Here is a 14289-nt window from a genome sequence, read left to right on the forward strand (position 1 = left end):
AGGGCATGTTTTACTGTTTTTTTTTTTTTGTTTTTTTTTGGTTTTTTTTGGTTTTTTTTTTTACATTTTCAGCAATTTAATTGAAAACATAGTAAAATAAATAAATAAATAAATAAATAAATAAATAAATAAATAAACAAACAAACAAACAAACAACTAAATGCAACACAAAATCTAAGAACTCATGGTTCTCCTAAAACAGTGTGTCCCAAGACACAGTTTCTGTCACTTACGCCTGGTGCTGTTGTTGGTGTCTGAGTAGTTGGTCTCTTTCATTTCAGACGATTGTACATTCCTGTTGCGGGTATAGTCCTCTCGCTGATTTCCATAGCGCTCCTTCCATTCCTGAAACAAACAAAAAAACTACATCTTAGTAAAGGAACCTGCTTTAGGCACACATGCATGCAAGCTTGTATGCTTTAGGTTATTTATTTATATATATATATATATATAAATAAATAAATAAATAAATAAAATGGTAATGAACTGAAAATTACCCTTCTTCTGTTTTCTCCATCTTCTACTCTTTGCCGCTTTCTTTTCTCTGCAGAAAAGTATATACAGTATGTGCGTTAAGTAATAATATTTTAAGAACACCTGTTTTTCTTTTTTACTTTAGCGTGCCCAATTATTTTACCCCTGATTTTCTCCCCAATTTGAATGTCCCCAATTATTTTTTCTTCTCACAGCAGCAATTCCTCACACATCTCAAGAGACTCAAAGGTTCAATAGGCGTCCTCCGATCCCATGACCAAGCCAGCTTCCTCTTTTACACCCAGGAACCCGAGAGTGGATGTCACTGAGCTACTGGCCTCTGGTGGCAAAGGCCAGCACTGCAGGTCCGCTCTGAGCTCATTGGGCGCCTGGCCAGCAGGGTTCACTGTAGCGTGATGATGAGATGCAGTCCCTACTGGTTTTGCCTCCCTAATCCACGAGAGCACCAGAGCCAATGCAATACTCCCTTCTGAATCCCCAGCGAAGACTGCCGACTCCGCACAGCCCAGACGCAAACCTGCGCTGTATGACTCGCCCTGAGGCTGTGCTTTTACCAGGTGAGCCACTAGGGGACCCCGCGAATGCCTGTTTTTATAATAACTACATTGCTACTTTTAGTAAGAGCCAATGTTAACTACAATATAATACATTTGTATTTAACTTTTCATACTGTAAAGTGTTTCAACATGTTATTAAGTACATGTAAATAACAAAACAAGACTGCAAAAAGTAAAACCCTTAAATGCAGCCTGGACAGTTGCAAATTATAAAATGACCAGATGTTGCAATGGTGGCCAAGTTCCACTCAGAGTGTGGTTGAAATTACCTTTGTCCCAGATAGACACAAAACAGCTGTATATTCATACCCTCAGATTTTTAAACAAAATGAATCCTTAAGCATTTACACTCCAGGTTTTCCTGTAACCAATCTCTGCTAGCAACCAAGTTCATATAACTTTAGTAATCTTAACAATTAACATTTCAAATATCACAAAACCACCATGATAGACAGATGACATTAAAATGGTAACATATTTTATCTCGTAGGATGCATTAGTCCTGCCTTGCCACTTATCTTTAAACTTAACAAAACAGGATGTCTAACTAATGTACTCTCCTCAAAACATGGGCTCGACCTTTATTGAGCTAACAGTATCGTCATTAAGTATTTATTGCTAGAAGGCTACCTGAATCAATGCAAACTTTACAGTTAAAGGTTCAGTTACCAGACACTGCTTGATTTTGAAACTGTGAGCGATCAAGCTGTTAATCTAAGCAGTTACCTCTCCGAATTAGCTCCTTGCCCTCATCTATGAGGTCTGAAGTCATGTCATTGTCCCCCACGAATTGCTGGAACCCCAGTAAGTTCAAACAGCGAGTTCCTAGACTGAAAACAGAAACAGACAATTAATTACTGTGCATCTCATAACTAAACATTTTAAAATCTCTTTTTTTAAGCCTTTTTTCAACGTGCAGTTTAGCAATCCTTACCTGAAGTATGTGGCTATACAGAGAAGAACGATCAGCATGGGATAGTAGATGTAAAACCCATCGGCAATAAAGGAGAGCACACGCATTGAACCCATGATCTGAACAACAAAAAAGAGAAAAAACACATTGTTACAGAAGCTCTTTTAGGTTTGCCAGCAGCATAAAATGGAATAAACATTTGACTCTGCAACATAGTTACCACATCTGCATGCTTTATGTTGAATTTTGTATCAGAACTATTTGCAAAGCTTTAACTAAGGAGCTTTTCAAAGTCTGTTTTATGAATAAAATAAGTTTTTTTCTGAAACGGTTCTTTAGTATTGTTAATGAAATCACACATACAGCTATTGCCAAAAATGTCATCACCCTATAGAATGAACTAATTTTGCTTCATAAAGTCGAACGAAACCTGCTGAATAATGTTATGTTAACATATTGAATTATATACTGCTTTGTAATTTTCCATATTCTTCACGAAATTTCGAAATCTAATGTCAAATACTGTACTACTATTATGACTTCCGACAGACACTTGCAATATCATTTTGTAGTTTATTTGATTACATGATGTTACATAAAAAGACCAAAATTATGTGTATAAAGCTTTCTTTTTTTTTTTAATGTCTCAATCCTAATATTCTAGGCGTGCAAACTTTTGGGCATAGCTGTCGTCCAGAACATTTCTTTTTTTTTTTTTTTTTTTTTTTTAAATCAAACTTGCTTTAAATAACTGTTGGTGAATAGAGACCATTATTCAAAAACTTTTTTTTAAACACATTCAAAATCAAAAGATGTTTATTTGAAAGAGCGTGTACTAGTGTTAGATTTTATAATCATGTATTCTACATCATATGCAAATTAGTAGTATGTGCAGTATAAAATAAAATAAAGGGGGGGGGGGGGGGGGGCGACGGCTATGTATTTTGCCCGTCCACTTTTCTTGCTCTGTGTATATGCACTATTATTGTGTTTGTTATGGTTTGGTATTTAAACGGTTTAAAATGAAATAAAAAGTAGAAAGGCATTCAGATGACTCCACAAAATCCGACACTGAAAAAAAAACCCCAGATACACAGCACCGTACACAAACATTGGTTTGACCCATGGTCCGCACTGTAGTAATATCAAGCTATATCTAACATTATCAGTGCTGTGAATGCAACAGAACCCACAGTTTGTGGAGAAAAATAATAATAATAATAATAATAATAATAATTCAATTTAGGCTAGATAGTGGTTAGCTTGGTTTGTTTTTATTCTCTATTAATTCAATTCTATTCATTGAAAAAAGGCAAGAGAGAACCAGAGCGTTGTTTTTTATATTTTTTGAATAGGGGAAGTTTAGGGTAAAGTTCCTGTGTGGGGGGTACAGGTACAGGCAAGCATTAACATGTTTAATTTCAACAACAACCCTAAATAGCACGCTGTTCCTGTTATTAAGCAGTAGTAATAACTGGAAGCAGTGGTATTTAAAAATAACAAGACAGTTTTCACTATAGTGAAGTAGGTTACAATTTTTTTTTTCTTTAAAAACTTGTTTATTGAAACTTGTTTATTGAAATTAATGTTCAGCTTTCATATTGAAGCTTGTTGTGTACTACTCATTCAATCAAGCCAAGTAGTGTAAAAATCTGCTTATATCGTTCAAGATGTTTTTCAAAGCTAGTAAGCTTATTTGTGTATAAAAAACGACAATAGTCGCAGTCCTTCTTTCTCAGCCAGTGTCATCAGCCCCGGCACCTCTGGGCTTGACGAGGCATAGCCCTGGCCCCTCTTCAGCTAGTTAAGAATGTCATAAAGTTTTGCTCGCAATTGCGTTCTCTTAAAATTCTCAACACAGTCCGCTGCCAGGCACATTTAATTACTTCATGATTTCAAATTAACCACTGGTACTACTACTTCAGCCTCAGCATTTGACAACAGATTTGGCATATGTTATCCTGCTCTTTGGGTTGGAAATGTTAAGGAATATGCTACTGCAACAAGAAAACTGATCAATCAGTATTTGTTTTATGCATTTAGAAGTTATTGGTAAAAGCAGTGGTAGTTTAAATAAAAAATTGGCTTTTAGCTGAGAAAAACATTGTAGGAAAGAATATAAATTCACAGAAAAAGCAATGAAAAAAAAAAAATCTAAATCAAAACCTTTTTATTGTATGACTGAAATTACTCCAAACCATTTTTCATAGTAAAAAGTTAAGGCTTGGGCACTTCACAGTTTAACTGATGTGGTCCTGGGAAGACCATTCTGAGAGGGTTTGGTGACATCTACTGGAAGAGAATTTTAAAAGTTCCAATAGTACTGCTGTGATGAGATAACATCCCTTCTAACTTTTGTGTTGTCTGAGCTGGTGACATATACATAAGAGGGCCAGGTACTATTATGCAAGTTATGTTTATGAAATATATAAATGTCCCTATATTTTAACGACAAAGGAATCATATCCATGCAAAATAGTGGTAATTATATTGATATAACTGCAAACTTATATGCCATGCAATGTTTTTTGTTTGTAATTTTTTTTTTTTAACTTACAGAGGTATAGGCAGTCTGCTCTCTATTCTGGTGGGAGATGGCAGAATCCATGTGGATCAGTCCCAGGAAATTCAGACACAGTGGAGGAGTCAAACGGCAGAATAACCTGAGATCAAACAAACAGCATGGAACATTAAAACAAACCGCTAACATACAGCATGCAACGTGACGGTACAGAAACCTGTTGAGAACAGACTCACAGAAACAGACACATAGAGCTGACTAGAACGGAAAGAGCACTGTAGTTTGTTTTAAAAACCTGGGGGGTTTCAAAAGTCCCACCTAATTAGTTCAACATTGTTTTAGATTAATAAGATTAAGGTTGCCACTGTACTTGTAGGACTAAACTGCTCTCATTATGCCAGTTCCCTGTTTAGAGATTCCAAGATGCAGTAGTCTCCGCATACAGGAACACCTCTTAAGAGAACACTTTGGCTTAGGGAACAACCTTGTGGTGAAATTTAATTTTCCCATTGTAAATGCACTGCCTAAAGGAACATGAATTTCGCTTAAAAGAACACCTTTTTAGGCACCGATAGCGATTAGTTGCTAACCGATTCAAAACTGATACAGTACTGTTTTATAACCTGATAACTCATCATCATCAAACTTAAACTCAAACGGTTTATTCAATCTTTTCAAAACTGACTTGTCATCGCGAGAGTAATCTAGCGCTGTTGCTGCATTTAACATGTTAATTACTGTTAGAGCCACTGCTGCGTTTTTACTGTATGTAGGGGTGCTTTGTTAAGTTAGTTTATTATTATCGTTTATTAACATTTGTATTTATTGATTATTATCACGATTGGCCTTGGTATATTGTGTCCGGTGGTCAACTCTGTCTTAGAGAACACTTCGGCTAAGAGACTATTTCAAATGCTTCCTGAAGGTTGTTCTCTTAGCCCAGGGTTGGTAAACTTTTTGTGCACGAGAGCCAAACTGAATGGAAATTTAGAGGAAATGGTCTGCAAAAAGCCCATCAAAACACACCATTTATGTACTTTAAAAGTGCAGTTACAGTGGTTACAAAATATCACAGTACAAAGTATTGCATGATAAAATATAAAATTTCAAATTATCACAGTATAAAATATCACATCGCAGAATATCATAATACAGATAAGAGCAGTTATGAAAGTACAATAAGATCAAATTCAAGTAAGAGCAACATAAAGAATACAGTAAATTATAAATAAAAGCAAGTTTGACCAAGCGCAGTTAAAACTTCTAGTAAATATCTGCTTATACAGTATGAGTAAAGTCCAGTAAGAACACATAGTATGATAAATGGATGAGAATGATTTCAAATAAGAGCAATTACAAAAACGTGAGTACGGTTACCTATAAGAGTAAAATCAAATACAAGATACAGTAAGTAGTTATAGTTAGGAGCAGTAGTTGAGTAAGGCAAAGTATGGAACAGTTCAGTGCAAGTACAAGCTAATGCAAGTACTGGTACAATTGGGTGCCATATAGTCCAGTATGGTCGAGAGTTATAATGTTTACAGGTGCTGTCTGAACAAGTGTCTTGAGGAGGCGCCGGAAGGTGGTTAGGAACTGATAGTCTTGATATCCTTGGGTAGGTTGTTCCACCACTCAGGGACAAGGGTGGAGAAGGAGCAGGCTCTGGAGGCAGGGGTGGAGGAGGGTACAGATAGTCTGCCGGAGGTGGAGGAGCAGAGGGGGCAAGAGGGAGTGTAGGGAGAAATGATAATCTGGCGATAGGAAGGAGCAGAAGACAGTGATATGCACGTACAAGAGTTTTGAATTGGATGCGAGCAGCGATAGAGAGCCAGTGCAGAGACCGGAGCAGCGGTGTAGTGTGGGAGAAACGAGGAAGGGAAAAGACAAGGCAAGCAGCAGAGTTTTAGACAGTACCAGGGCCTGAACTTGGAGCTATGTGGAGTAGTCTGTGAGGAAGGGGCGAATTTTTGCTGTGGAAGAAGTGACAGGAGCGTGCCAGAGTAGAGATGTGCTGAGAGTAGAAGAGGCATTGTGCAAAAACTGCCTGCTGTGTTTCCTTGCCCTTGAAGTTTAACATTAAGCTGATTCAAATGACCTGTAATGTCCACAAGATAATAAGCTCCCTGGTGCGTAATACAGTGAAAGCTTAAAAAGGGACGTTTCTGTTGTTCTGACAAAAGGGCAACGAATGCCTTGTGCTTCCCCATCATGCTGGGTGCCATCAATTTTAAGTATGTCTTTGCCTCTTGTTTGATTTTTCATTGGCAGAATTGCAAGCATTTCTTCTCTTACTAAGTTGCCACATATTTATCACCCGAGAATACATAGTTGCGCAACATCACAGACATCCATTAACTCGGCCAAAGCAAACGAAAAATAAATAGCAAAACTTATATTTTCTATTTGCTGCTTGTCACAGCTCGATCGTGAACTGTTTTTGCACATAAAGGCATATCTTGCTGCAAGATGTTGTCTTTGTTGGGGAATTCATCAAATAGCTCTTTGGCTATATAAGCATACAGCTCTTCACATATTCACCGTCAGTGAAAGGTTACTTTGCGAACGATCTCTAAAGAGCCTGTGAAACTTGCTGAATTTAAACTTCCACCTTTATTCGACCATGCTAGTAGTTTACTTTGCCCTGCTTTCATTTTTGTTTGCAGCTCCTCGCAGGCCTTTTTTCACACCTCATCTTGTGGGTATTTCTGGGTCTCTCAGGTTTTGTCGTAAATTAGATTTTTTTGTTTGAAGCCAGTCGTTCACTGCATATGAGACAAAGTGGAAATCCTAACTTCTCCACAAAGGCGTACATATCTGTCCATTCCAGCTGAAAAGAACGGTATTCCTCATCTGACTTCTTTCTTTTTGCCATTTATTAAATGAAACTAAAGAGCTCTACACTACACTTCAAAACTGAAAAAACTCAGCAGGGTTTCAGATTGTGACTTGTGCATATTGCTTGTTGACAGATCTCTCGACCAATCAAAACACGATGAAACAGACTCCAGGAATACAAGCACCAATAATAGCAGTGGGTAGGTGGATGTACAAAACAAACAAACAAACAAACAAACAAATAAATAAAGCAAGATCTCACGTCTCGAGTTGGTCAATTAATTAATTTTAATTAATTTTAATTTTAATTTTGGTGTGTGTGTGGCAGGGTGAAAGCCCTGCTGATGCACAGGTGTGTGTGTGTGTGTGTGTGTGTGTGTAGAATAATGGATTGGCAGGGAGAGGGATAAATCTCTCCCTGTCAGAACACAGGGGAATGTGGCTAGAGCTGTAAATTGAATAAATGATTAATGATTAATGATTAATTAGGCTCCAGCTACAGGTGCATAAAAAGGGTGATCACGGGTGTTAATATTAGAATTAATATTGGTGAAGGTTGGTGTGCGTTGGTATGTTTTGTGGTGCTGTGATATATGGACAATTATCGTTGGTGTTTAGGGGAGTTGTGAAGCCGCGTTTCGGTCTAAAACCACAGTGTAGTGACAGTGTTTAATATTGTTTTTGTATAACTGTTTGTTTTGGCCCTTGTGCCTTTTTATTTTGTGAATGTGTTTTGTTTAGTGTTTGTTTGTTATTAAACGTGTGTAATAGCGCTTAAACTGCAGCTTTCTTGTCTCTCTTCCTGCCGGTAACAGCTTGGCCGTGACGCTAGCCTGTCACAGTGTGTATTTGTGACTTAGAGACTTGAGAGACATATTTGGTTAACTGAAGAGCCAGGTATGGCTTGCGAGTCATAGGTTGCCGACACCTGTCTTAGCCAGATTCTACTGTATTAAGTAAACAAGAGTGGCAGATAGGCAACAAATGCCCCACTAATAGTCATTCTGAATGCATTGTTGTTTCAAATGGGTCTGCTACGTACATTCCACTGAACTGCAGGCTGTAGGCATCTGTCTGGTGATGTGAAGCCAGGTAGTAGTAGTTAAAGACTCGGATCCTGAATACAGTAGAGTAAACGCAGGTGCACAGGAAGAAGATGGTGAGAAAACAAGCCATCTGTAATTAGAAGAGAACAGTTAAAATTAATCTTGAATCATGCAACAGTATTATCAGTAACAGTATTATCCTTTGTAAGCAAGAGACTGTATATATGCCAAGATCCATAATGTAATTTCTCTACTCAAACAGTACTATGAGATTCCGGGTTTCAGTTAATGTGAAATTAGCTTTTTACTGAATCATTGCTGATGAGCTCCTCCAGTTTGGTGGAATGAGTTTATGGAAGAACCACACACAGAAAGCTTGCTGTAAATATGAGGCCATTTCTTACCTGACGTTCTCCAGCACTGTACAGTATGTGGTATTTACCTATTTTAACCAAGACACCCTGAGATCAGCTTACTGTCCTGCCACTGTCTTCCTCCCTGTTCTAGAGAAGTTTGGCCCTGGTCATCTCTCTCCATGCGTGGCATGTCTGTACCTAAACTTGGGGCTTGACAACTATCATGATACAACCTACAATGTCCCTTTTACACACTTTCTCCACACTATACAAAATCCTTCAAATATTCACAATTGACTTCTCCTGATGTTTCTTATATTATTCATGAGTGGAACCAGGAATAGATCAAACTGCTATGCAATGGGAGTCTTATTTCCATTCATGTTCTCAGAGGGTTGCGTCTCTAGGGTTTAAATAATTCTATCAAAACGTTGGACCTCTTATAAAACAATAACATTCTTACCAGAAATTCAGAAAGATTGAGACTGTAAATCTGTCACCTTGCTGCTAAGTGTGAATTGCAGTAAACCACTGCTCATTAAGTATAATGAGCATTTAGAAAAAATGTTGTACTTCCTTTTCTGCACCTTTATTATACATGTACCCACAGAAAGTACATGAGCCAAATATGTATTTATTAAGAACCAGTGAGCTGTGATTCAAAACACATCATCCACTGGCTCTGTTACTTTACTCCAACCACTACAGTTCACCCTTAAAACAGGGTAAATAAAACATTTTGCTTTAAAGATATACAGTGCCTTGCGAAAGTATTCGGCCCCCTTGAACTTTGCGACCTTTTGCCACATTTCAGGCTTCAAACATAAAGATATGAAACTGTAATTTTTTGTGAAGAATCAACAACAAGTGGGACACAATCATGAAGTGGAACGAAATTTATTGGATATTTCAAACTTTTTTAACAAATAAAAAACTGAGAAAATTGGGCGTGCAAAATTATTCAGCCCCTTTACTTTCAGTGCAGCAAACTCTCTCCAGAAGTTCAGTGAGGATCTCTGAATGATCCAATGTTGACCTAAATGACTAATGATGATAAATAGAATCCACCTGTGTGTAATCAAGTCTCCATATAAATGCACCTGCACTGTGATAGTCTCAGAGGTCCGTTTAAAGCGCAGAGAGCATCATGAAGAACAAGGAACACACCAGGCAGGTCCGAGATACTGTTGTGGAGAAGTTTAAAGCCGGATTTGGATACAAAAAGATTTCCCAAGCTTTAAACATCCCAAGGAGCACTGTGCAAGCGATAATATTGAAATGGAAGGAGTATCAGACCACTGCAAATCTACCAAGACCTGGCCGTCCCTCTAAACTTTCAGCTCATACAAGGAGAAGACTGATCAGAGATGCAGCCAAGAGGCCCATGATCACACTGGATGAACTGCAGAGATCTACAGCTGAGGTGGGAGACTCTGTCTAATAGGACAACAATCAGTCGAATACTGCACAAATCTGGCCTTTATGGAAGAGTGTCAAGAAGAAAGCCATTTCTTAAAGATATCCATAAAAAGTGTCGTTTACAATTTGCCACAAGCCACCTGGGAGACACAACAAACATGTGGAAGAAGGTGCTCTGGTCAGATGAAACCAAAATCGAACTTTTTGGCAACAATGCAAAACGTTATGTTTGGCGTAAAAGCAACACAGCTCATCACCCTGAACACGCCATCCCCACTGTCAAACATGGTGGTGGCAGCATCATGGTTTGGGCCTGCTTTTCTTCAGCAGGGACAGGGAAGATGGTTAAAATTGATGGGAAGATGGATGGAGCCAAATACAGGACCATTCTGGAAGAAAACCTGATGGAGTCTGCAAAAGACCTGAGACTGGGACGGAGATTTGTCTTCCAACAAGACAATGATCCAAAACATAAAGCAAAATCTACAATGGAATGGTTCACAAATAAACATATCCAGGTGTTAGAATGGCCAAGTCAAAGTCCAGACCTGAATCCAATCGAGAATCTGTGGAAAGAACTGAAAACTGCTGTTCACAAATGCTCTCCATCCAACCTCACTGAGCTCGAGCTGTTTTGCAAGGAGGAATGGGCAAAAATTTCAGTCTCTCGTTGTGCAAAACTGATAGAGACATACCCCAAGCGACTTACAGCTGTAATCGCAGCAAAAGGTGGCGCTACAAAGTATTAACTTAAGGGGGCTGAATAATTTTGCACGCCCAATTTTTCAGTTTTTTATTTGTTAAAAAAGTTTAAAATATCCAATAAATTTCGTTCCACTTCATGATTGTGTCCCACTTCTTGTTGATTCTTCACAAAAAATTACAGTTTCATATCTTTATGTTTGAAGCCTGAAATGTGGCAAAAGGTCGCAAAGTTCAAGGGGGCCGAATACTTTCGCAAGGCACTGTATATGAGGAAATTCAGCATTTTCAGTTTATGTTAAAAGTTGTCCCACACATGCTTTTAAGCTTGAGTCACTTACCTCGATATACAGGTAGTTGTAGGTCTTCTCAGCCAGCTGAATGAAGACTGCGAAGAGTGAGAGGACAGGCTGGGTGCTGAAGAAAGTACACTCAGACCAAACCACCGCAACAGAAAATAGCGTGAGCATCACGGCCAGGATCCGGTAACACCACTGCCGCAAGAGGCACTCCCAGTACCACTCTGTGGAGCCGGACACACACACAGACAAACAAAGCGACAGCAGTCACACAGGGTCATCGGGGCAGCAAACAGCCAACAGTCTAAAGACATGTTCTCCAAGTACTGTATGCTGACATGCAGAACTCCAGAACTGATGCTGAAGAAGACACCGACAAATACCTTGACCTAAACATATCTGTGATACAGTACCTAGATAGAACATTTTCAAAAGCTTGGCCATGGTATCATGAATGCCATGTTTGCTGAAAGTGCATGAGGGGCAGCAGCAACAATATCCCTACTGCCCATCCCTGAACTTAAGGTGCATCATTTCAGCCCAACCCTGTGTGTTGAGTATAACTGTGTTACTTGGTATGGCTCATTGAAGAATAATAATAATAATAATACCACCATACAGCCAAACTAGTGTACAACAGGTACTAAAGGGTTAACCTCGTGTTGCAGAGCTCAGAGCTTACTGCTGCTAGTCCTCTGAACTCACCTACTGTTGGTGTGTAGAGATACCGGGAGATAAAGCCCTCTGGTTCCTGGGGAGTGCAGCTCCTGACAAACTGGTGTGTGCCGCTGGTCTCGTTCTTCGCCACATCCTCCAAGTGGAAGGCTGTCTCCAGAAGAATCTGCCACTGGACCCGGGTTCGGTTATGCCTCTGCACTGCATAAATCACCTTTTTCAGGAAGAAAGTAGATAAAGTGATAACAATCATCATTACAAACACATTTTTATTAGGTTAATAACAGGTGACATTTTTTTTTCTTTTTAGCATCAACATTCTGACCTTGAAGAATGCAATTTTAACCCCAAAATAAATTTTAAACAGATGTTTTACAACAGAGAACTGTACATAAAATCATTTAAGGTAGCTATGCTGGATATGGGACAAATTCCAGTACCTATTCCACTACCAATAGAACAAAATAAACAACAAAAGCACGCCTGACTGCATTTTTTTTTTTTTTTTTTTACATTTTTTCCTTATGCTTAATGCACCATAATAAATTGATGTTTTAACCTTGACTTCTAAGTAACCTAGGAAACAAGTTTATCAAATTATGTACAGTACCTGTTTATGCAGCTTAACCAAACTTTTCTCACTTGGATACACGTTTTGTTTCTCATCAAAATCTTCATAATCATCCATGTTCCGTCCCATTTTCTCCTGGTACTCGGTCGGGCACTATAGAGGTCATTGAAAAACATTAAAACGACATTGAAAAAAGAAACAAGGACCAGGGCTCACAAATGGAGATTATATAAAGGGGCATTCAAAACAGAAAATAGGAGGCGCTTTTTTTTTTTTTTTTTTTTTTTACACAGAGAATTGTGGGAGTCTGGAACCAACTCCCCAATAATGTTGTTGAAGCTGACACCCTGGGATCCTTCAAGAAGCTGCTTGATGAGATTCTGGGATCAATAAGCTACTAACAACCAAAACAAGCAAGATGGGCCGAATGGCCTCCTCTCATTTGTAACCTTTCTTATGTTCTTATGTTCTAATAAAGCACACAAAAATTATAAAGAGACGACAATGAGAGAGAACATCTGGCAGTCCATTTCCAGGGAACTGGTTATAGCTGGTGTGTATGATTAGACAATTCCCAAAATATTAACATGCCCAACACAAAGTTTACACGCCCAAGTGTGAAACTGAAAAACACTTTTCTGCTGCTGGTGACTCCACACCGATAGAGGACTTCTGGACTGCATGTCCTGCTGTGTGTCAACAGTCTCAAACATCCAATGTTCCACTGCTGCATCCTCTTAGTTGCCTTTTTTTTTTAATCAAATAAGCATACATCCAGTGCTTAATTTGTGCCGGGGTTTGCCGGGGCACAGCCCCAGAACCTCTGGGCGTGCAGAGTCATATTCCAGGTACCTCTAGTTAATCTCATAAAATGCTTTATTTTTAAATTCTCAACACAGTTGTATCAAGTCTGCAACTTCTTGCATGCATGCTAAAGAGAGACAGTCCGCTGACACATTTGTAGCCTACTTTAAATTACTTTACGGTTTCAGCTTGAGTGCCTTTAAGTAAGATGACACTGGCTGCAACTCTATTCTCGTTTTTTTATACACAAATAAGCTTACTTGATTTGAAAAACATCATGAACGATACAAGCAACTTCTTACACTACTTGGTTTAATTAAATGAGTAGTTGTCACAAAGACGGCCGGAGTGGGTGGCGTCAGACCAGATGGAGGAAGTAAATAAACAGAGAGATGGGGTTTTGGTAAAGCTGAGCGCGTGATTGCGCTCAGCATTTAATAACAGACAGAAAATAAAAGGTTTGAAACAACAAAAACACAAAACAGGACACGGCACTGGTAGCCAAAAGAAACATATAAACAAAACGGACTAAACACTAAACAGACGGTGCAGGACAGACAGACGAACACGGTGAGTACAAACAACTATTATATTCACGATCTTTTCGCTTTTTAACTCTCCTTCTCCACACCCGTTCTCCACTCCCGAACACCTAACAACCCTGACTGACTAAAAATGTGCCTATTTATACTGTTGTGCTGGGATTCAATTACTAATTAATTATTCACTTGAATCCCAGCACGTGAATTAATTCTGTGCAACCCCGTGTTCACATATTATATTTTAAATGCACGTGCGTGATGTGCAATCCCGTGCCTAAATACAAATATACACTTTTTAAATACACGTGAAACACAGACCCGTTTATATCCCGTGTACCAATGACTATACACCAACATTTACACACGCAACATACAACACAACACACACAAATACACACAGGGGCGGGGCGCATTGCCACATATACCCCCCCTTGTGCGCAGCACACATGGCCTCAACGGCCACCTCCCCCCTTAAAAATCCAGCAGTCCAGGACAAAGTCTCGGGCTGGGAAGGGAGGCTTCAGTGGGCCCATGGCTGGCCATGCTGTCAGCAC

The 14289-nt window shown here is 38.9% G+C and overlaps 1 protein-coding gene across 1 annotated transcript in view; it reads right to left on the reverse strand.

The window, feature by feature from the left end:
• The window catches only part of LOC117421233 (G-protein coupled receptor-associated protein LMBRD2B), a 35662-nt gene that overhangs the window by 4483 nt on the left and 16890 nt on the right, over positions 1–14289 (reverse strand). Inside the window, exons 8-16 of the mRNA XM_034035349.3 lie at positions 12429–12542; positions 11849–12032; positions 11186–11367; positions 8364–8497; positions 4523–4628; positions 1987–2084; positions 1779–1882; positions 498–544; positions 234–345 (exon numbers count right to left, since the gene is read on the reverse strand). Coding sequence (XP_033891240.3) covers positions 234–345; positions 498–544; positions 1779–1882; positions 1987–2084; positions 4523–4628; positions 8364–8497; positions 11186–11367; positions 11849–12032; positions 12429–12542 — 1081 coding nt within the window. The remainder of the gene's footprint in view (positions 1–233; positions 346–497; positions 545–1778; positions 1883–1986; positions 2085–4522; positions 4629–8363; positions 8498–11185; positions 11368–11848; positions 12033–12428; positions 12543–14289) is intronic.

The sequence above is a fragment of the Acipenser ruthenus genome, chromosome 1, assembly GCF_902713425.1.
Source record: "Acipenser ruthenus chromosome 1, fAciRut3.2 maternal haplotype, whole genome shotgun sequence".
NCBI classification, from domain to species: Eukaryota; Metazoa; Chordata; class Actinopteri; order Acipenseriformes; family Acipenseridae; genus Acipenser; species Acipenser ruthenus.